Genomic DNA, 25228 nt, shown 5'->3' on the forward strand with positions numbered 1-25228 from the left:
AAGTCTTGAACCATTCATCTTCTAAGGGTAAAGAGAATATTATTAATGGCAAATAAAAATCAAGCTAACCAGAAAATGAAATTTGTGAACTATCTTTGATTAAGAGTAAGTGAGATATGGTAGCAGGCTGTGTGACACTAAGTAAGTTTCTAAACCTCTCAGCACCACTAAACAACACCTAAGACCAAATGAGACATAGAGAAAGTGTAGATTTGTATTGACAGAGGAAATTTCTCATTTTCTGCACAACAAAATACCACTGAAGTCACACGTCTAACTCAAACTAACACAAAGTAGACAACCTCTTTGATGATACCTGTCTTGACACCGAAAATTTCTTCCAAGAAGGATTCAGCTCCTTTGTTTCTTGGCCAGAAGACTATAAGAAGAATAGCATTATAGGTGAACAGTTTGATGAGGATGTCAGTTGGCACAGAATTAATAAGGTATAGGGGCATTTTATTCTCTATCTTGTACCTCAAGATTCTATCCCCCAATCACAACTATTTTATGTATCTGAGGGCTTTGAATGAATATCAATATAACATGATGCAATACTATTACCCAATTTTCATTTTTTTGCTAACAGCCTACAATAATTGCAATACTTATATCAAAGCAAAATCTGTTAAGTAAAAACTCTTAAAAACAGATGTGTTCACTTAAGTTCAAATCTCTGGAAATCTATTTAATGAAGATACCTTCTGAGAGTGATATCTGAATATGGTAACTATAACTATCTTTGAGAAACTGGTATGTTTTTCAAAATATAGTAATAGTATTCTCATTACAGGTTTTTGTAAAGGTAGTGAGTGTATTGATTACTTTGTAAGAAAAGAGAAAAGGGGGATAGTTCCTTTATTTTTATGGATGAAGACACTTTTGAGCATAATAGGGAACTCTATGACATTCAACTGAATAGCTAAACTTCTGTGAAGAAAGTATTCAGAACTCGGAAACTTAACATTAAAGAATTTGAGTGAGAAGAATATGTGGAGATAATTTAGTCCAATGCATGATACATTTTCAGAAAAGATACTGAGGCTCAAAGATATTAAGTGATTTTGTCCAGGTCATTTTCAAAGCTCTTTCCACTACTTAACAGGATAATTTATCTGCTCTTAAAGATTGGGTTACATTCACAGTAAATAGTTACCAAAAAGACTGAAGAAAAATATGTACCAACACTGGAAAATATAGTATAAATTATGGAGAAGGGGAAATTATTACTTCTGGGAAACAAAGGTAATGACAGGAATATATAAATGGTAATGATACATATGAGTAATTTTACTGAATTCTAGTTAGCTTAAATAAAAATTCATTAATATAGCATATATAACAAAAGAGTTAATATTATCACAAGGCTAATTTGTAAACTTCATAATTCTTTGCATTTGGCTACCAACATATTTAATTTTGCTTTGTTTCTGGTTAACATTATAAGAGCAGGTAATTCTAGGTGGACGTGTTTCTGGACAGAAATTCTACAGGGAAAAATTACCTATGAATACTAAGGTACTGTGATATGTATTATCTTCCAGAAAATTAAATTATCTTTCTTAAACTGAAATTTCACATTAAAAAAAGGAGACATTTGGATATAATTTTTATGATTAGATTAAAAATGAGTGATTCAACATGCCAACATGTTATCTAAAAGGCAGCAAGCATTGCAATGAAGTTCATTTATACACTAATTTTACATCATTTTTCTAGTTTATACTTTGGTTTTCTTTGTATCTTCTCAGTATAGGCATTTTTATTAAGCTTTTCCTTGTTATTTTTACCAATAGCAATAATAAAATGTTTTCCTCAGTTATCTCCCTTAGTGGGGCATGACAGAATTAAAATACCTATTATGTATATGTAATTTAATATAATGATAACAGTTAATAACTAGCTATTCCTACAGCATGTTAAAGTTTGCAAAACACTTTACATATGTTCTCATTTGGTCCTTACAATGATCCTGTGAGGAAGGAGTTATTATTATCTCCATTTTACAGATTAAAAAAAATGAGGCTGAGAGATATTAAGTGACTTGCCCAGTGTGGGGAGCCAAAGAGGCCGGGTTCAGGACTCAGATATTAAGTCATAATAGTGGACTTTAAAACAAGAGCTCTTTGAGATGCGACTTTTTTGTTAAGTTAGCTCCTGAGTTCTTTGTTATGGGTTACACTTATAAAGGATGTTGTTTAAATTCTGAGACCAACAGCCTCTTCCCCAAGACTTTAGTTATTTGGCTCCTATGCAAATGCCCTCCATGATTTGACTTAGAGCTTGAAGCCAGCTCACCAGAGCATCCTTTGTAATGTGACTGCATATGAAAGGAGTTAACTGACACTTCCTAAGACTATTTGGCACCTAGAGAACAAAGCCTTATCAAATTACTATTCTGTGCTACTTCCAGGATATAACAGACTAAGTAATGATAAGAATATTTGAGTCTTTTTTGTCTCACTGCTCTATAAAAACCTTGTCCTAAGAATCAATAAATGGAGTTCATGATTCTTCCTTGAACTACTCACATGGCCTGGTCATTTCTTATTCACATCTCCAAATCATGCTTAGTGCTGGACACTGAGTAGCCCACAACAGCTCAGGGTCTTCAAACCAAAGACTCCAACCACTGTGCAACTCAGTTATTATTATAATAGCAAGAACAAGGCTTCTAGAATGTTAGCTATACAGTGAATTTATGGGAAGACCTAAACAAGAATAGCACTGGAAAAAAAGTCTTAGATGGGCAATAATCTATACTTTATTGAGACTATATCAATGAGATCACAAATTTATCGAAAATAGGAACTTAAGTTCACTATTATTAATTTTTAAAACACGGAAATGTTCATTTTTTTTGCCTTTCTTTGAATCCTCAGAGCTTAGCATAATGCCCAACACAAAGAAAGCAATTAACAAATGTTTTCTAATTAATATTTAATTTCTCTAGACATGGTTTTATCATTAAATGAAGGTTTAAGGTATCTGCAGACTTCTGGAGTTCCAACACATTCAATTTAAGAGATGGCCTAAGAAACTCAGAAAAACCCAGCAACAAAGAATATAAACTGGCATAATAACCCCAAGAGTAAATGAGGCTGGAGACAGAATAAACAAAAGACATCATCCAATGTAAAGCAGCACAGATTAAGAGATACCTAAGAGTCTAACACAGAAGAAAAGAGTGACTTCCCAACAACTAGAAGTAGACCCTCAGAGAAAAAAACCTAACTTGGCCACAAGGATGTCAGGGGAGAAATGACATAAGAATTCCTTTCTGGACTCTTGGTACAAAAAACTGTAAGGAGATTAAATAAGCTTAAAACAGGATATGGCAAATCTTACCCAAGCAACAGAGTCCATAAAAATTAGAAAGCACAAAATGGAAATCAATAGTTCTGAGACATGAAATAGAATAAAATCAAAAGATTTTTACAAATCAGAAACCCTAAGGCATCTATTACAGAAAAAAAAAATTGACCTAGAAAACTGTAATGCCAAGCAAAGGCAACTTCCCAAGGTTCAAAATACAGATTGAAGAGAGGTAATTTAAGAATCATCAGGCCTACCAAAAAACATGACCCAAAAAAAGGCTGGATGCCACATTTCAATAAATTCTATGTGGAAACTGCCAAAATCTAGTAGAATAAGAGTGCAAAAGATAATTAGAAAAAATCCACAGATCTTATCTTGAAACTTCAAAATGAAAACTCCCCAAAATGTCACAGATAAAATCCAGATCTTCAAGGTAAAAGAAAAAATGCTGTGAGCAGCTATAAAGAATTCAGAAATCAAAAATACAGTCAGGATTATACAAGAATTAAAAGTTGTTACACGAAGAGGAGATATCAGACAAAGGCCTAAAGGGGTCGTGGCAGAATCAGTAGAAGGGTAATTGAGCAATGTTAGAAAGGTATCAGTATGACTATCTTCCAACTGTTCCTCAAACATTAACTGCTGCTAACTTTTTTTCATCTTTAGTAGTTTGCACAGAATGAGATGAAACTTTAAAACTGTTTTTATTTGGAATTTTCATACTTTTTTAGAGTTTTAGAAATTTGTTCATGTGGTCATTTATAGTTTGAAGACTCTTTATATCCTCTGACCACTTAAGGTTGGGGATACACACACACACACACACACACTCTCTCTCTCTCTCTCTCTCTCTCTCTCTCTCTCTCTTTCACTCACTCTGTCTCTCCATTTCCCTATATACTTTAGATGACCTATAAGGGATGTTTGAGATTTTCTCTTAACTCTATTTCCTTCCTAAATCTCGCTTCATTAACTTTTTATGCAAAGTTCTTATATTTTATGAAGTTCAGTTTTCCATTATATTTGTTGCCTAGTCATTTTTCAGGCATGTCTGACTCTTTGTGACCTCATTTGGGGTTTTCTTGGCAAAGATATTGGAGTGGTTTGGCATTTCTGCCTCCAGCTCCTTTTATAGACGAGGAACTAAAGCAAACAGGATTAAGTGACTTACCCAGGGACACACAGCTAGTGAGTGTCTGAGGCTACATTTGAACTAATGAAGATGAGTCTTCCTGACTCCAGGCCCAGCACTCTATCCACTATATCACCTAGCTGCCCTTTCATTATATTACACTACTTTTTTTTACACCTGAAAATGAATTTTTCCAAAATTCTGTCACATACTTCAGAAGTCTTAAAAATCATAAAAGATGAAAAATGGGGTTAATAGGTACCTGTTAGGGGTAGTTATATTTCAAAGCAACATGCACATAATAATGTAAGTACAATTTACATTATCACTGAATCCTTGAGGGAACGGTCATAAGCGTTTTTACACCTGCATAAAAATTTTTTCATGGGGCAGCTAGGTGGCACAGTGAATAGAGCACTTGCCCTGGAGTCAGGAGGACTTGAGTTCAAATCCGGCCTCAGACACTTAACACAAAAACTAGCCATGTGGCCTTGGGCAAGTAACTTAACCCCAATTGCCCTCCAAAAAGAAAAAAAAATTTCATGATACTAAAAGAACAAAGGAAACTGCAGTTTTCTATATCTGAAGTTTACATATGATGTTTACCATGTAAAATTCAAGAAACTGTGATTTTCATATATTTAGGGTCACTTTCATTGCAAACAGTTTCAAAGGAGAAAGAGCAATCATTTTTCAAATGGCAAATTTAGTTTGCTAAGCAGGTGTTTAGTAAAAGTCACACTAATATTTTTTTCTTGTTATTTTTAAAAGAATGTGGAGAGAAGAAAAAATAAATCCCTTATAATAAATTCTGCTTTAGTCCTTTAAAGGGTCAAACAAGTTCAATTTACAAACAGGTCACTTGTTCCATAAACCTGACAGAAACATTTTGTGGGCAATATTTTACGTTCATATGCTGAGATAAATAAAGGAAAGAGGTGAAGGTCATATTACTCCTATTAATTAAAGCAGGGCATTAGACAAAATTCCAGAGTAAAATGAAGGTTATAGATATAATGGAGCAGATATTATTGTGTTGAAGAATTGCAAACTAAGAAGTTAAGTGGATTTAAAGTTCAGTTTTAGGGCTCACTTGAATGTACTATTAGCATGTTAATTATATTCTTACAAAATAAATCAGTGGTACTGATATTCTGCTCAACTGACTTAAAAATGTATAATAAATATCATGTGTCCTCTTCTCAAAAAACTTTTTAACTGTAAGTGCTGGATGTAAATATTGAAGATTTATTTTAATAGTCAACAGGGCCCAAGTTTCTTTACTGTCAATTAAAAAAACTCCTATGCTCCATGAATATTTTGTTATCAGACAAAAACTCATCATCAGCAGTTCATGTAGGATATCTGCTCTCATTCTGTATAACAATCTCTCTTCAGAAATTCTTTTCCCAGGGTGGAGCAAAGATGGTGGAGTAAAAACAGGAACTTACTTGAGCTAGTCCCCAATTACCTCCAATGCCTGTAAAAAATGACTGTAAATAAGTTTTAGAGCTACAGAACCCACAATATGACAGAGTGAAATACATCTCAATCTGAGGACAGCCTGGCAAGCCAACAGGAAGGGTCTACTGTACTGGGCTGGGAGTGGGGCACAGTCCCATGTGGGCTGTGCTGACATAGACTGGTGGCACAGAGCAGGCCAGAGCAGACCTCAAGGGACTAAATCACCAGCAGCTATTGTGGTTTCCAGACTTCTCAACCCATAAATGCCAAAGGGAAAGTAAAAGTCAGTGAGGAAACTGCTGGATTTGAGTAAGAGAAGAATGTGGTCAGGCCTCTGCCCCCCAGAGCTCCAGGCCCACAGATGGTGGGGGGACCAAGCAGCTGATCAGAGGGCATTTGCAGGAATTTCTCTGCTGGCACAGAGGCAGGATTCTTTTGCTTTGCCCTGCTTTGATCTGGGTCGCAGTTCTAGGTGGCAGTCCTGGGGTGAGGAATGCTGGCGTGGCAGAGCTTGCTGAGGCTGTGGAGAGGCAGTTCTCCTTATAGTTCTGAGGCAGGTGCCTATAAGAAGCTCTGACAATAGCAGTGCAAAACCCCAGAAATTTGGAACACAGTACTCTGCACTCTGGAAGCAGAATTCTACCACGGCAAAGAGCTCAAAAGTCAAATGAATGGCTGGCAAAATGAGCAAAGAGAGGAAGAGAAATCATACTATAGAATTGTTCTTTGGCGACAAAAATTGCTCAAAACATAGAAGGAGAAGGAGACAACAAAGTCAAAACTCCTGCATCAAAAACCTCCAAGAAAAATATGAACTGGTCATAGGCCATGGAGGAGCTCATGATTTTGAAAGATCAAGTAAGGATTTTGAAAATCAAGTAAGAGAAGTAGAAGAAAAATTGGGAAGAGACAGTGATGTAAGAAAATCACGAAAAATGAGTTAACAGCTTGCTAAATGAGAACCCCCCAAAAAATACTGAAAAAAAATAACACCTTAAAAATAGCGGCAAAAGAGGTCCAAAAAGTCAATGAGGAGAAGACTACCTTAAAAAGCAGACTTGGCCAAATGGAAAAGGAGGAAGGAGGTCCAAAAGCTCACTGAAGAAAATAATTCCATCAAATTTACAATGTAGCAAATGGAAGCTAATGACTTTATGAGAAATCAAGATATTACAAAACAGATACAAAAGAATAAAAAAAGAGAGAAGGTAATATGAAATACCTCATTGGAAAAATCACTGACCTGGAAAACAGACCCGGGGAGATAATTTAAAAATTATTGGACTACCTGAAAGCCATGATCAAAAAAGAGCCTAGACATCATCTTTCAAGAAATTATCAAGGAAAATTGCCCTAATATTCTAGAACCAGAGGGCAAAAAATAAATTGAAAGAATTCACCGATCGCCTCTTGAAAAAGATCCCAAAAAGAAAACTCCTAGGAATATTATAGCCAAATTCCAGAATTCCCAGGTCAAGGAGAAAATACTGAAAGTAGTCAGGAAGAAACAATTTGAATATTGTGGAAACACCATCAGGATAACCCAAGATCTAGCAGCTTCTACATTAAGGGATTGAAGGGCTTGGAATAGGATATTCTGGAGGTCAAAGGAGCTGGGATTAAAACCTAGTATCACTTACCTGGCAACACTGAGTATAATATTTCAGGGGAAAATATGGACATTCAATGAAATAAAGGACTTTCAAGCATTTTTGATGAAAAAACCAGAGCTGAACAGAAAATCTGACTTTCAAATACAAGAAGCAAGAAAGAGAAGCATGAGAAGGTAAACAGGAAAGAGAAACCAAAAGGAACTTATTAAGACTGAGCTGTCTACATTCCTACACAGAAAGGCGGTATTTGTAACTCATGAGACTTTTCTCAATATTACAATAGTTGAAGGAAATATATATATATATATATATAAATGTATATACACATTTGTATGTGTACATGTGTGTATGTATGTGTATATAGGTATAACAGAGGGCTCAGGGTGAGTTGAATTGAAGGCATGATATCTAGAAAATAAAATTAAGAGGCGATAGAGGAATATATTGGGAAAAGGAAAAGGGGAGGGACAGAACAGGATAAATTATCTCACATAAAAGAGGCAAGAGAAAGCGATTACAATGGAGGGGAAGAGAAGGGAGGTGAAAGGGAATGAGTCAACCTTACTTTCATTGGATTTGGCTTAAGGAGGGAATAACATACACTCTCAATAACTGGGTATTTTACCCTACAGGAAAGTAGGGGGGAAGGGGATAAGAGGGGGAGGTGGTAGAAAAGAGGGCAGATTGGGAGAGGAAGTGGTCAGAAGCAAATACTTTTGAAAAGGAACAAGGTTAAAGGAGAAAACAGACTAAATAGGGGTGGGATAGGATGGAGGGAAATATAGTTAGTCTTTCACAATATGACTACCATGGATATGTTTTGCATAACTTCACATGTATAACCTATATTAAATTGCTTGTCTTCCCAGTGGGGGTGGGTGAGAAGGGAAGAAGGGAGAGAATGTGGAACTCAAAAGTTTTAAAAACAATTGTTAAAAAACTGTTGTTACTTGCAACTGGGAAATAAGATCTACAGGCAATGGGGCATGGAAATCCATTTTGCCCTACAAGAAAGTAAGGGGGAAGGGAGTAAGGGAGGGACGGGGTAAGTATAAGAGAGGGCAGACTGGGAAAGGGGTAATCAGTATGCTTGCCATCTTGTGGTAGGGGGTAGGGAGAGATGGGGAGAAAATTTGGAATTCAAAATCTTGTGGAAATGAATGCTGAAAATTAAAAACAAATAAATTCTGAAAAGAAAAAGACATTTGTTTCCTCCTTTGACAAAATAAAGTGTTCTTTGTTTACTTACTGTATGACACATTATTCCCCTCCTTAAAAATGTTATAACTCTAAGACTAGGTTACTGAACTCTGAAATTTCACTATTTTTTTCTATGAATCAGCCTAGGTCAGTTCACTGGCATCCCCTTCAAGATTCAAGTTCCTTACCAAGTAGCAGCCCTCCCAAACCAGGAGATCTATGGGTTGGTATCTCTGAGACTCGTAAGGCTCAACTTATAGCAGATTCTCTGCCTAGAAAGACTAGGCATATATCCCTCTTTCTGACTAACACCTTTGCACTGACCTTTTCTGGAAATTTCTATACTTTGTGTTTGTGCTCCTGTAAGTAAGGAGGATTTTGTTATCCTTTTTAGAGTTTGGTTTCTCAGGATCCATGGCCATGGCAATGTCTAGTTTCCAGATGTTAAGTTAGATATCTCCCAGAACAGCCCCAAGGATTCTAGATAGTAATTCCTAGAATCATAGTGATAGTTCTACTGAAGTTGTGCCGTGAGATACAAGGGTGACATAATTGATATTCACTATACTTGCGCAGAATGACAATACTGCTAAAGTTAACCTGTGAGCTTAATGCTGGCAAGATGCCTTCTCTGTTTGTGTCTTATAAAATAAGTGGGCACTGGTGAGAGAGTGGGGGAAACCACGGGGAACCCATAGGGGAATTTGTGTTGGCCTTGACCAGCCCCCATTAATGTTTGAAGGGATTTAGGGGAGTGCACAAGCTGTGTCTGTCTTGATGGATCCCATCAACTTTGCCTTCCACTTGGGTCAGATGGTTCATACCTCATGTTCAGCCCTTACTAACCATACCTTGAGCAAATCTATCCTTCAGCTCCCCAGCCACATATTAATAATTATTCCCTACTCTCTACTTGGTAGGTTTTAAGTCCTTCAAAATCACCATGTCAATTTGAGAATAATTTTAAATTGAATAAAACTTGTGGGGTGTTTTGTGAAGAATGAAAAACAGAGTGGGAATACAATGCGGAATGTAAATTAAATTTCTTTAGCATAATCAGATCCTACTTAAAATGCTTAAAAATGAACAATCTACTTTTAAGTTTGGATTAATATTATATATCTCAATCTCTGCAAGATCTATATAGTAAAATGTAATCATATGGCAGTGGAATTATTATCATAAAATAATTATTATATGAATGCTTTTTTCAGCTTAGGATAAATGGTATTTCATGATTAACGGAAGTGAGAAACGGTAGTAATGAAATACATATAACCTTTGTGGTTAGTTAAGGAAAAGCTTCAAAATATTTAATTTTTATGTCTCCTACATAAAATTAATAATCAACATTCAAAAGTAAACTAAAAACATTATTTTTTAATTGCTTCTTTCTGGACTTACAAAATAAAACAAGCATTTCCATAACATAGCAGAATAGAAAAAAAAATAGACAAAAAGATTGCACATAAAACTGCAAATGTATTATGTACAACTTGCTATTCCCTTTAGATATATAATAAAGTTATCATGTAACATCCCCTCCCCTTTTTTTGGCCTTCCCATGCCCTAGGGATTGCTAACATTAGACACAAATATGTATGTATATGTATATATATGTACACGTAAAACTATTCTATACATACTTCTATTTATCATTTATTTCTCTGGAGATAGATACTAACTTCCTTCATATAGCTTTTATAATTAATTTGGATACTTATAATAATTAAAATGACTCAGTCACAAAATTATTCTTAGAACAATATTGCTTTAACAGTATACAATGTTCTCTTGGTTCTGCTCATTTGACTCTTCATTATTTTATGCAAGTTTTTCTAAAAGCAACCTGTTCATCTTTTTTTTTTTTTTTTTTTTTTTGCTTTTTGGAGGGCAGTTGGGGTTAAGTGGCTTGCCCAAGGTCACAAGGCTAGTTTTATGTTAAGTGTCTGAGGCCCAATTTGAACTCAGGTCCTCCTGACTTCGGGGCCGGTGCTCTATTCACTGTGCCACCTAGCCACCCCCTCATCATTTCTTTTAGCAAAATAGTATTCCAGCACAATGATACACCACAACTTGTTTAGCCATTCCCCAACTGATTAACATCCCTACAATTTCCAGTTCTTTCCCACCATAAAGTGAGCTGCTATAAATATTTTAGAACATATAGGTTCTTTTCTTTTTCTCCTAATCATGTTTGGAAACAGACACAGCAGTGGTATTGCTAGGTCAAAGGGCACAGACAGTTTAATAACTCTTTGGCCATAATTCCAGATTGCTCTCCAAAATGGTTGGATCAATTCACAGTTCCACCAACAGTGAATCAGTCTTAATTTTTCTACATCCCCTCCAACATTTGTTGCTTTCCCTTTCAATCCTGCTAGCCAATCTGATATTTTCTGATGAAGAAATGAAAACAAGTTATAGTCATATAAAAAAATTACTTCTTTTCAGTGAAACAAACACATGAAAAGAAAAATCTGAGATATTTTCTTTCACATAGTTTGTTGTTATGAAAGGCATCATGGTGTAACAAGGACAGAGTCAGCCTCTGTCAAGAACTGCAATTCAATCATTCAGTTGTGCCTGACTCTTCATACTGCACGCGAATACCATCCATGGGGTTTTCCTAGCAAAGATACTGGAGTGGTTTGGATTGAGGCAAACAGGTTAAGTGACCTGGTCAGAGTAACACAATTAGTAAGTATTCAAGGCGGCATCTGAACTCAGATCTTCCTGACTCCAGTCCCAGCAATCTGTCCACTGAGTCATCTAGCTTAGGTTCAAGTTTAACCTCTAACATATCCCGACATGCAAGTGGCATAGAAAATTCCTTAAGACTCTAAGATTCAGAACAGTTTTACAAATCTACTTTTGCTGAGTAGAGAATTTGTAGAGAATTTCTTAGAGCAATGAAATCAAATGTTCAGAGTCAACGAAAGAAAGGAAGAAAGAAAGAAAGAAAGGGAAAAATATGTATATATATATATATATATATATATATATATAGCCATGTTTTATTGTTGAAGTACAAGATTATGGAATTAAAATGGAATGGGTCATTAAAAGCCATCCATTCTAATTCCTTCATTTTGCAGATGAGGAGACTGAGCTCCACAGAGGTTAAGTGACTTGCCCAAGGATGAATGGAAGCAACAAATTAGAAAGGAGTGACAGGGGTGAGGAGACTGCTTGACAGGAACAGTGACAGCAACAAGAAATGACAAAAGCTAGTCTTAGAAGCAAAGGATGAAGACAATCATAAGAGGAAGGCAATAGGTCTTGAGCTCTTTCCACTATAAACACTTTATTTAAGCTGAGATAAAGAAAACTGATAATTGAAAAGAAATTCTTTATCTCCTATATCTAGGGTCTCCTTTTTCTACTTTGTGATCTACGTAATTGTGTGTCACATCCAATAGAAGCAATTAAAATAAGAATTAAAAAATGATAGGTTTAAGAGTAGCAAAATTTCAAATTTAACTTGAAAATGACTCAAGTTGGACCTTTGTTCATGCAGATATACACAAAATAGAGAAATACATATCTCATTCGTAGATCAACTATATTCAAGCAACCATTCATAACACAAAATTTGGAAGCAAAAAAAATCTGTGAACAGCCAGATTTCCATAAAGTCTTTGTACAAAAATAATGCACTTTTTTTTGGGAGGGTGGGGGTGAAGTGGGATGGAGGGAGGAAGGCATTCCAAATTTTAAATAGCTATGGAGTTTCTGGTAAAGAAATTCTACTAGTGCAGATCAAATCAAGTTAACTAATATTAATTGCCTAACGTGCTAGGCATACAAAGAAAGGGAAAAAAATAAGAGGATTTCCTTGAGGACATAGGAAGCCACTGGACTTTATTGTATAGGGGAAGGTGATATAGTCAGACATGCTTTAAGAAACTCAATGTGATAGCTGAGTGGAGGATGGATTGAAGTAGGAAGAGACTTGAGGCCAGGAAATCAATCAGGAAACTATTGCAACAGTCCAACAGTCAAATGATAAAGACTTGCAGCATGGGACTCTACAACTGATATGATAATAAGGTGATGAGTTAGAGGAAGGACAGAATCCAGGATAACAACAAAGTTTCAAACCTGGGAAGGTGGTGGTATGCTCAAAAACAGGGAAATTGGAAAAAGAAGAATGTTTAGAGCAGGGAAGAAGTTAATGAGTTGTATATTTTGAGTTTGATATTGGCCAGATACAAAAGACTGAAGAGCTGTGAGACTGAAGGTCAGGAGAGAGGTTAGGACTCAACAGAAAGATCTCAGACTCATTGCTATGGAAACAATTACTGCAAACCTGGAGCTGATGAGATAACCAAATTAAAATAGTATAAAAGGGAAATGAGAAGAGAGTCTAAGACAAAGCCTTGGGGGACCTCCAAGATCTGAATTTCTGAAAATTCAGGAGAAAGAGAAGAAGTAATCAAACAGGTGGAAGAAGCAGGATGGAGCACTGCCATGAAAACCTATAAAGAAGAGAACAGCAAAGAGAAATAGATCAACAGCATTGCAGAAAGGTTAAGAAAGGAAAAGACTGAGATGGGGGATGACCCTGAGCATTTCTGCAATTTATAGTCTCAGCGTTGCCTGGGACAGTAAGAAGTTAAGTGACTTTCCAGTTACAGATTCAACAGGTGCTAAGACTCAGTGCTTATACCCAGGTTTTCTATCCACTAAATCATGTTGCCTTCCTCATTTGCTTTACTCAAAGAAAATTCCTTCAAGCCTTTAGCCAGTGCCTACTTACTCTTAATTTAGGCACAGTTCTAACAAGTTTGATCATCTGATTTTCCAGACCACAAGCAGAAGGGTAGCAACAAATCCGACTGAAATTATAAGAGTGAATTGCTATAGAGAAAGGGACACATAAAAAAACAAGAAATGACAACATCTAGTCTTCAAGCGAAGGAGAGATAAAACTAAGAGGCAGAAAAAAGAATTCCAAAAGCACTGGGTCTGGGAATAACTCAGTAAGGAATCAAACAGTACAGAATTCAACAGCACCTAGGGGCATCAGTATTCTACAGCAAAGCACAATGAAATCATGTTCACAATAATGACCATGAATAATCCTTACAGGGATGAATATATTAAAATGTATATCCAAAATAGTTAAAGTAAAATGTAAAAATGATTTTGATGATTAAGAGAGAAACTTTTGGTCAAGTTATCTGAAAAATGAGTTATACAGAACAGCTCATTTCCTAGTTCAGCATGAATACAGTATTATAGTACATGTAAACAGACCTCTGGCAATACAATTTTATATACTTATGAGACCTTTGTTTTAGAGGAACCCACTAATTTTAGAAGACCTCAAAACCCTCATTATTCCATGACTAATAGTAGCCTAACATTTTTTGTGGTGGAAATACAAAAACAGTTCAAGTTTCTCGGAAGTACCTACTCCAGGGGAAAAACAAAAACCTATGCTATATTTTTAAGGCCCAGAACTGAAGTCACACTGAGTAGTGGCAAAAGGTAATTCACTTCCACAATGGATTCCCATCCTTACCACCATCTAACCAAATAATGAATTCAGTAATAAAATAACCCAATCATTGCTACCTCAAAAAGAATTTCAATAATTGCACTGTGACCTGCCAAGCAGCATTTTGGTTCTGGTTGCCTGGAACCATTTCTATAAAAAGAGTGAAAGTAAATTGACAAAATGAGGAAACTGAGATCCAGGGATGAAAATGATTTGTACAAAGTCACACAGCTACAGTATTTAGTCAGTGTAGAACTGGTCTTCCATAGTGTGACAATTGTCAAAAGCAATTTTAGTTACTTCATCAGGCTTTATATTCTGTTAAAGAATCATAAAACAAAAAGCTTACTTTTCCTAGATGAATGAAGTTTTTGCCCAAGTGTGCTTCAGTTTAAAAACTACCTCTATTTATAGAACTCAGGTCTCCTATAGGCAATTTAGTACTTTCCTTTTCACACTCTTTATGGTACAGAATGATGTGAGCAATGAATATGACATAAGGTAGGAGAGGAGAAGGGGAAGGAGAAGGAGAAGAGGTATTTCCATTCTCTGTAAGAATGCAAATATAATCTGATTAGATTTCCATTTGATCAATCAGTAATCAATCACATCTGTCTGATCTGTATAGGAGATTTTTCATAAATGAACTCATATTTACTTACCATATTTAATGTAATATAAAGTACAACTGGCTTTTAAGAATGTTAGAGCTATGCTGCGGTTACAGCCTGAAATGCCTATACTACCTTTAAAATGTGCTTTTCATTTAATGTTTCAACCTCAAAAGGAAAAAAAAAAATGACAAATGTACTAGTTTCTTGATCACTTATTTTAAAAAAGGCAATGAAAAGATGTCATCACAAACATGTAAATCACATTAACAAAGAACACTGTATGAAATGAAAGATCCCATAACGCAAATTCACCTTTTTGCAGATTTCTTCAAAGCTGGTGTCATCATCAAGGGCAGATTTAGTTACTTCATCAGGCTTTACCTCCTGTGAAAGAATCATAAAAAAAACAGCTTACTTTTTTCTAGCTGAATTAGGTTTTTGCCATAAATAGGGCTCAGTTTAAAAACTACCAGTATTTAAAAAATAAAAAACCCTCCATACTCAAATCTCTCTATGTTTTATGTACGAACAGACAAACCAATATATAAATTATGAGGATACCAATTCATATCATAATAAGATTCTTTATAAACTGAAGGGGTTGGAGTAGACGATGCCTAGCTTTTGCCATCTCTAAAATTTTGCTCCACATGATACTATAATAGTTTTTTAAATTTTGTTAAACTTTTTAAAGGTTAAAAGAAATCCACATTAAAGGCAAAGATAATCTTTATAAACTTTTTAATGTGCACCTTTGGAAGCTAAAAAATTTTAAAATTAAAGTTTTAAAAAGTTAAAATCAGGGGAAAAAATTAAAATCAGGGAAAAATGTTAAAATCAGAGAATTTTAGAGTTGGCAAAAGCTAGGCATCATCTACTCCAACCCCTTCAGCTTATAAATGAGGAAACACAATCCTGGAGAAATTAAGGGCCTTATATAAAGTCCCATAGTTAGTACTATGGCCAAAACCCAGATCTCAACTCACAATCCATTGTTCTTTCCCTGATATACCATATTGTGAATGACAATGATAATTACTATAGTACTGAACTCATTTTAATTCAGTCACACCCCTTCATTAAATAACCAGATTTAGAAAGAATGATCCTGTCCTTTAACTACTAGATAATTCATTTGCTTGTATGTAAAACTACTCTGCTAGTACAAGCAGCCAAATGAGCAATGGACTTGAGGTCAGGAAACTTGAGTGTGAAATCAGGTCTTGCCACTTACAATTGTTACAATATCCCTTTAGGTTTTTGTTTCCTCAAAAGCAAAACAAGGGGTTGGGTCTCAATGATCTGTAATAAAACTTACAATATTCCGTAATTCTGCAAATAGAAATTCATCTAATTTCCTAAGTGTCTCTGTTTTAATTTTCTCAAACTAGCAAATATTAAACTATCTAAACACTGATTCTGTCTGTCAGGATCAAAAATTCTTTATGATGGAAAGTCCTAATATGTCATTTTCAAGGAGGGCCTTAGACACTTAGACATTTAGAGGTTGTGTACGCATTGAAAGTTCAGTGTCTAGAAGTATACAAGTAGAATTATTCTTGTTATTTAGTGAAATAGTCCATATACAGTGGTTTTTGTACTTTCCAAAGTATAATATAGACTACATTCATCCTAAGTGGTCTAGCCATAGGTTCCAAGGAATCATAAGAGGCCAAGAAAATCTGGTTGCTTGGAATTTTCTTGGCTTAAATGGCTGGAAAAGACATGAGAAATGGATTTCCCTGAAATGAAGAATCTGAAGTAGCAGTAACTCATAAGATAGCTATTGTGATCCAAAATTTTGTGATATATTCTGTACCCGGGAATCTCATTATGGTTTCTCTTCAGTAAGAGCAAAAATTCCATTTCTAAAAAACTGGTCTACCAGATGGGACTTCAATAAAGTTGTTTTCTTATAAAAATGCCACAAAATTTTCCAAATAAAAGATTGAACCAATTTTTAAAATACTTTATAATTTTATATTTTATAGTTTAAATTTCACAAGTTGAAGGTTGGGATTCAAATTTAAAATTTGCATTTGAATATAAAAGTAGTGACACACACACTTCAATATAAAAATAGTCACACACACACACACACACAACACACACACCCTCTATTTGTGTCTGAGGTAGCCAAGGGGGCAAGAGAGAAAAAAAAGGGGGGAAAAAAAGAAATTTGCAAGATAACATTTATTATCTATTTAAACGACATAGTAAGTTGTACATAATAGAATTGTAGTTTCATGGCATTCACCTTTTTTTATTATACTGTGTTAACGGAAAAACTTGTTTTATTTCATAAATTAAAAATAAAACAAATTTTAAAAAAAGAACTGTGCTTTCAGAATTTTCACTGCTTCCTTGCTTGCCTACTCTCATTTGAATGAAAAAATAGTACCAATGACTGCATAATGTTTAAGCACATTTAGATTATTCTATCTGCCATGCTAGCCACTAAGATTATACTAAGGTGTTTTCTAGGACTGGTAGGAATTGGGAAGACAAAAAAGAGAACCTCAGGAAAGAAATTTAGCTATCAATAAAAGATCTTATTAAAGATTAAGAGGCTTAATTTCTTTGTCATTCCTGAAATGAGAAGTGTTTTGAGTACAATTTATGTACAAAAGAATAGTGTTCTAAAACTGCCTGATTAAATGTCATTTTTAGAAAGAAAATTTCTGCATTTGAAAAAATACCATCAACCTTTTGCTGTCAACTTATTCATCTGAAACATTAATTTCATTCAGTATATTTATGAAATATTCAGGTTTTTATTTATTAAAATGTTGAACTATAAAGTAATCAAAACCTTTTTCCCAGGGATTGAAAGGCTCACATTGTAAATGGGATTTCCCTTCAGTGATTTACTCAATAAACAGGCTTTTAGTATCTATTTTGTGCATTGCAATATGCTACTGGACACTGACATTTCAGATACTAACTTATGACATAATTCAACTGTCTTGTAGGAGGACAGCAAAGTCTTTATTGCCTTGATTCGTATTATAAACCAGGAGGTATAGAGAAAGTGATGCCAAATCTCCCCATATTTGATTAGGATATTACCATTCTCCCAGTCATACAGGTTTGTCAATTCTAAAGAACCTCTAACTTTGTCTTCTCTGTTACCCTGGCTTCCTAACTTCCAAAAAAGCTGCTTCCCAACTTCCAAAAAAGATGTTGGTATGACCTAACATCTCTGTGTTCTGCTTTCCATTCGTATGGTAGTTTACCTTTGTCTCACTTACCAGGACAATTAATATTAACAGTCTCCAAATTAGTCTCCAGTCTACTATGCTCTCCCAGGCATCTTTTATATATAGCTGACAAAATAAGCTTCCTAAGGCTCAACAAGTCTGACCAGGGGCAGCCAGGTAGCACAGCAAGTAAGAGCACCAGCCCCAGAGTCGGGATGACCTATCGAAAGAGCTCAGACACTTAGCACCCACCCAGAAACATTTGGCCTTGTAACCTTGAGCAAGCTACTTAACCCCAACTGCTTAGGGGCGGCCAGGTGGCACACTGAGTAAGAGCACCAGCCCCAGAGTTGGGATGACCTGGGATTGAATCCAGGCTCTGATACTTAGCACCACACCCAGAAATAACTGGCCTTGTAACCTTGAGCAAGTTACTTAACCCCAATTGCTTAAAAAACAAACAAACAAACAAACAAACAAGTCTGACTGAAAATTCACCTGATCAAAAATTCTCAGAAGGACCTTACAGAAGAAAACATAATCTGGCTCCAACCTACCCTTCTAAATTTATTTTATATAATTCTTTTTTGCCCATTCTATGTTCCATCCAAAATGGACTGCTAGCTTCTTCAATGCAGTATATCTCCCAAGCCTGGAATGCAATCCCATCTCTGCATTTCATAATCTTTATTCTCCTTTAAGGTTTAACTCAAAAACCATATCCTCTGGGAAACAATCCCTGATTCTCCCAGGGAAATGTTAATGTTCTCTTCCCCCCCCCAAATTTCCTAAAGCATTTTTGTCTGATCTTTCCTGTGTTCTGTTTAATCCCTATCTTAAACTATATTTATTTATAGATCCCTAGAATATAATATGAACTTCTCAAGGGCAAGGAATAGTTCATTTGTGTATTCCTGCTATCTAGCACAGTGCCAAGCATAAAGAAGATGTTTAATAATATTTTTAAATAGAATCTCAAATTCAAGAATACCTTGTAATGGGAGGTGATTATGATTGGTTAGACAGCTTTCACAATATAATTTAAATAGCAAGGTAATTGAAAGGTAAGTCAATATGTCAAGGATATCTGAATTTGTCAGTATGTGAACTTCTTTCGCTAAGGGAATTAAAAATCTTTACCTTAGTAAATAACTCTTAGAGCTGCCAGAGGCTCACTCAGAGAGCTTAAGTGACTTGACCATATTGCTATTATCAGAGGCAACATCTGGATGAAGGTACTTTAGCTGCTTTACATGATGTCTCCATGCTTAAAATGAACACTTAAAAATAAACAAAAAAAATCAAACACAAAGATCCTAATCTCCAATGTTTCATGGTGGCATGGAGTTCATCTAGATTTTTAAAAAGTTATGGTAGGGGGCAGAGTAGAAGCACGACCTTCCCGCAGCTCCGGCTTACACCCTCCCCAATCCATGTAAAAAGGGGACTCTAAACAAACTTTGGAGCTGCAGAACCCACAAAATGACACAGAGAAGCTAACCTCCCACCAAGGACACCCGTCAGACAGGCAGGAATCCAGCACAACGCTCTAGGAGCAGAGCCCAGCCCCACACCAAGGCTTTAGCCCCAGGGCGGGCCTGACCAGCCTCTGGCCAGAGGGACTCCAGATCAGCAGCAGCTGTGGCCCTTTCCAGATTTATCAACACACAGACACAAAGGACAAAGTGAGAGGTCAGTAATGTCTGGATTTTGGGACCCAGTAAGTGGGAGTGCATGGCTTTTGTCCCCAGGGAGAGAAGCCCCTGAGACGCCAGCACAGCCAGCCAGTACCGCTTGGCAGCTTCAGCTCTTGGCCTGCAGAGTGTAGGGGGATCATGCACCAGTCTGAGGGGTAATCGCTCTTGCTTTAACCTGCTTGGATCTGGATTGCAGTCTAGGGTGGAGGTCCTGGGGTGTGTGTCCAGCTTGCCAGAGAGTGTGGAGACCTCAGAGGGAACCCATCTAATACCTCCGGCAGCTGAGAAAACCCCAGCGTTTGGGACGAAAGCTCCCCTGCTTTGTGGCAGAGTCCTATTGTGGCAAAAAGCCCATAAGTCAAGTAATTGAGTGGCAAAATGAGCAGGCAAAGGAAACAAAGCAGACAGAAGATTCCAACAATACGCTCCTATTTTGGGGACAAAAAAGAGCAAAGCATGGAATAGGAGGAAAGCAGTGAAGTCAGAACTCCTGCACCAAAAGCTTCAAAGGAAAATACAAGCTGGTTACAGGATATAGAGGACCTTAAGAAAGATTTTGAAAACCAAATAAGAGAAGTGGAGGAAAAATTGGGAGGAGAAATAAGAACAATGCAAGAAAATTACGAAATGAGAGTCAACAGCCTGACTGAGGAAAATAATACCTTAAAAAACAGACTGACTCAAATGGCAAAGGAGGCCCAAAAAGGCAATGAGGAGAAGAATGTCTTAAAAAGCCGAATTTGCCTGATGGAAAAAGAATCTCAAAAACTCAATGATCATTGCTTCAGAATTAGATTGGAGCAAATGGAAGCTAATGACTTTATGAGAAATTAAGATGCTGTTAAACAGATCCAAACAAATGAAAGAATAGAAGGCAATGTGAAATATCTCATGGGAAAAACCACTGACCTGGAAAACAGATCCAGGAGAGATAATTTTAAAATTATTGGACTGCCTGAAAGCCATGACCAAAGTAAGAACCTAGAAATCATCCTCCAGGAAGTTCTCAAAGAAAACTGCCCTGATGTTTTTAGTACCAGAGGGCAAAATAGAGGTTGAAAAAATCCACCGATCACCTCCTGAAAAAGATCCCAAAAAGAAAACTCCTAGGAATATTATAGCCAGGTTCCGGAATTCCCAGATTAAGGAGAGAATATTACAAGCAGCCAGGAAGAAACAATTTGAATATTGTGGAAACACAATCAGGATAACCCAGGATCTGGCAGCTTCTACACTGAGGGATCGAAGGGCTTGGAATATGATATTCTGGAGGGCAAAGGAGCTGGGATTAAAACCAAGAGTCACCTACCCAGCAAAACTGAGTATCATGTTTCAGAGGAAAATATGGTCATTCAGTGGAATAGAGGACTTTCAAAACACTAGAAAGTATAGGAATAAATGGAGACTTCCTTAAGATAATAGGTAGCATCTATTTAAAACCATCAGCAAATATTATATGTAATGGGGATAAGATAGAAGCATTTCCAATAAGATCAGGGGTGAAACAAGGGTGTCCACTATCACCCCTCTAATTCATTCTGGTACTAGAAATGTTAGCAGTAGCAATTAGAGAAGAAAAAGAAATCAAAGGAATCAAATTAGGCAAAGAAGAGACCAAGCTATCACTCCTTGCAGATGATATGATGATATACTTAGAGAATCCTAGAGAATCAAGTTAAAAACTGCTCGAGACAATAAATAAATTTGACAAAGTTGTAGGATATAAAATAAACCCACATAAATCCTTGGCATTTATATAAATTTCCAATGAAATTCAACAGCAAGAGATAGAAAGAGAAATCCCATTTAAAATTACTGCAGACATTGTAAAATATTTGGGTATCTACCTGACTAAACAAACCCAGGACCTATATGATCACAACTACAAAACACTTTTCACACAAGTTAAGTCAGACCTAACTAATTGGAAAAATATCAATTGCTCGTGGCTGGGTCGAGCTAATATAATAAAAATGACAATTTTACCTAAATTAAAATATATATTTAGTGCCATACCAATCAATTTACCAAAAAGCTACTTTATAGAACTAGAAAAAACAGTAACAAAATTCATTTAGAAGAATAAACAGTCCAGAATATCAAGGGAATTAATGAAAAGAAATGCTAGGGAAGGTGGACTAGCTATACCAGATTTCAATCTGTATTATAAAGCAGCAGTCATCAAAACTACTTGCTCCTGGCTGAGGAATAGAGGAGTGGATCAGTGGAATAGATTAGGCACACGAGATTCAGCAGTCAATGACTATAGTAATGTATTGTTTGATAAACCCAAAGACCCCAGTTTTGGGGTAAGAACTCACTATTTGACAAAAACTGCTGGGAAAACTGGAATATAGTATGGCAGAAACTGGGCATAGACCATTACCTAACACCATATACCAAAATCAAGTCTAAATGGGTGCATGATCTAGGTAAAAAGGTTGTCGGAAAACAAGGAATAGTTTACCTGTCAGATTTGTGGAGAGGGAAAGACTTTATGACTAAACCAGAATTAGAGAGCATTATAAAATGCAAAATGGATAATTTTGATTACATTAAATTGAAAAGCTTCTGTACAAACAAAGTCAGTGTAACCAAGATTAAGAGGGAGATGAGAAATTGGGAAAGAATGCTTACAACCTCTATCTCTGATAAAGGACTCATTTCTAAAATATAAAGAGAATTGAGCCAAATCTATAAAAATAAAAGTCATTCCCCAATTGATAAATGGTCAAAGGATATGAACAGGCAGTTTTCAGAGAAAGAAATTAAAGCTATCTATAAGCACATGAAGAAATTCTCTAAATCACTACTGATTAGAGAAATGCAAATCAAAACAACTCTGAGGTACCACATCTCACCAGTCAGATTGGCTAAGATGACAAAACAGGAAAATGACAAATGCTGGAGAGGATGTGGACAAATTGGAACACTAATGCATTGCTGGTGGAGTTGTGAACTGATCCAACCATTCTAGAAAGCAATATGGAATTATACCCAAAGGGCTATAAATAATTTCATACCCTTTGACCCAGCAATACCACTTCTAGGGTTATATCCCAAAGAGATCAAAAAAGTGGGAAAAAGACCCATATTACAAAAATATTTATACCAGCTCTTTTTATGGTAGCAAAGAATTGGAAATTAAGGGGGTGCCCATCAATTGGGGAATGGCTGAACAAGTTGTGGTATATGCATGTTATAGAATACTATTGTGCAATAAGAAATGAGGAGCAGATGGACTTCATATTTACCTGGCGAGGCTTATACAAACTGATACTGAGTGAGAAGAGTAGAGCCAGGAGGAATTTGTACACAATTACAGACACAACGTATGTGTGATGACCAACTCTGATAAACTGGACTCTTTTCAGCAATCCAGAGACACAAGTCAAACCCAAAAGACTCATGATGGAGAGAGATGTTTACATCCAGAGAAAGAAGTGCGATTGAACCCAGATTGAAGCAAACTACCTGTCCTTTTTCATTCTCTTGTTTGGTTTTGTTTCCTCTTTCCCATTCTTCATTCCATCTGTTACAATCCTTCTTTATAACATGACTAATGCCTAATGTGAATGTATTTGCAGATACTATACTTGATTGTATGCTGCCATGGGTGCTGGGGGGGAAGGGGGAAGAGAAATTTGAAACTCAAGGAATATTGGTAATGAATCTTGTAAACTAAAAGTAAACAAATTAATAAAGACCAAGAAAAAAAATAAATGAGCTATACAGAAGGCTACTCTCTACACTAAAAGGTTATGTTTGACATAGTGCCAAAAAATGCAAAACATACTTTTTTCGAAGTCTAATCAGACACCAATCCAAGAATCCAACAAAGTGATTATCTTGTAGTTAGCATCTATATATCCTATTTCACAATATTAAAAAACAAAAAAATATCCTTTTTGAATAATCAGACATTTTATATTTTAGGAAGGTCTAAATACCTCAGAAAACAATGACAAATCAGTTACAAACTAATTTCTTCAGGAGCAATCATTAAAAATTTGTTACAATAAATTCCTTAGGGTACCATAAATATAACTCACTTTAGTTACCACCTTTTTAATGTGCTTTAAATTTTCTATTTATGTACTTACATATGAACATTTCAATATACAAAAAACAAAAAACAAAAAAGACCAAATCAAAAAAAGAAGAAGAAACTGAAACTGGTGTAGTCTTTTAAAAAAGCATAGATTAAAGTTATCCATGTTAACAACAAAATTGTCCTATCTTTGTGTCTCCTTCTGAACTTTTTAAAGGTCAAATTAACTATTTTTAATGTTTTACTAATGTTCTTTTGCCATGAAACAAATAATTATCATCAAACAAATCAACACACTGGATTGTCTGAAAACTATGTTTTATTCTGTACCTCTAGTCTATGACTTCTCTGCCAAAAAGTGGGAAGCATGCTTCATTATTCATCTTCTGAAGTCATGATTAGAGTTCTGAGGTTAACTGGAATTTCTCTTCAAGAATAGTATCCAAGTGTGATTGTATTGATTTGATTACAGAGCCAAGAAAGGCAAAAAGGAATGGGGGCTAGGGTAGAAACAGGGAGTGCTGTAAACAAAGTAGTAGGCAAAAAGGCCATGGTAGCATGAGGTAAGTTGAGCTACATTCACTCATCAGAAAAGAAAGCTCAAAAGCAAGCACAGCTTAGCAACTTTTCATCAGAGTTCCAAATTAATTTCCAGACTGGTTGGTCCAATTCCCCTCCAGCACTTGTCATTTTTCTCTCTTGTTATCTTTATTAGTGGAACCTTAGAGTTGCTTTAATTTGCATTTCTCTAAATATATTGATTTAGAGGATTTTTTTTCATATGGTTGTCAATAACAGATTTCTCCCTTATCCTCCAACCAGTTATCTACTGAGGAATGGCTCTGAGTTTTATAAAGCTGAATTAGTTACACACACACACAGACATACATAACAGTCTTATATATCTGTATTAGTTCTCTAGCTAACCTGGATATAAGAAGCTAATAAAAGATATCCGACACAGAGATTTCCCCCACAATCAACCACTTTACTTCTTATGTGAATTGTGTTAATTTTGTTCATTCAAGTTTTTCAATTTCCTGTAAATGAAATCATCTATTTTATCTTTGCCTCCCTTGTTTAGTTAAGAATTTACTTCTAAGCCATAGTTATAGAATGCAGCTATCCTGCTTTACTTCTTCTTCTTTTTAATCTTATAACCTTTAATATTCAGGTCACACGCCCATTTGCAGCTTGTGTGGTATATGGTATATATGTGGTATAACTCTAATTTTTGCCAAAATGCTTTCCAGTTTTTCCAACAATTCCTGTCAAATTGTGAATTCTTCCTAACATACTAGATTTGCTGGGTTAGGCCCAAGCTGCTTTATGGTATAATTTGAGGTCTGGAAGTGCTATTTGTGCCTTCATTCCTACTTTTTTCATGATTTCCCTTGAGATTCTAGATCTTTTGTTCCTCCAAATGAATTGTC

General features: G+C 35.7%; 1 protein-coding gene across 2 annotated transcripts in view; it reads right to left on the reverse strand.

The window, feature by feature from the left end:
* The window catches only part of SRFBP1 (serum response factor binding protein 1), a 96092-nt gene that overhangs the window by 16638 nt on the left and 54226 nt on the right, over positions 1 to 25228 (reverse strand). For both annotated transcript variants that reach the window (XM_069087827.1, XM_069087828.1), the window contains exon 4: positions 15160 to 15231. In XM_069087827.1, coding sequence (XP_068943928.1) covers positions 15160 to 15231 — 72 coding nt within the window. The remainder of the gene's footprint in view (positions 1 to 15159; positions 15232 to 25228) is intronic.

Source organism: Petaurus breviceps, unplaced genomic scaffold (genome assembly GCF_028583685.1).
Source record: "Petaurus breviceps papuanus isolate PSGF00001 unplaced genomic scaffold, PetGlider_PUasm1.0 183, whole genome shotgun sequence".
NCBI classification, from domain to species: Eukaryota; Metazoa; Chordata; class Mammalia; order Diprotodontia; family Petauridae; genus Petaurus; species Petaurus breviceps.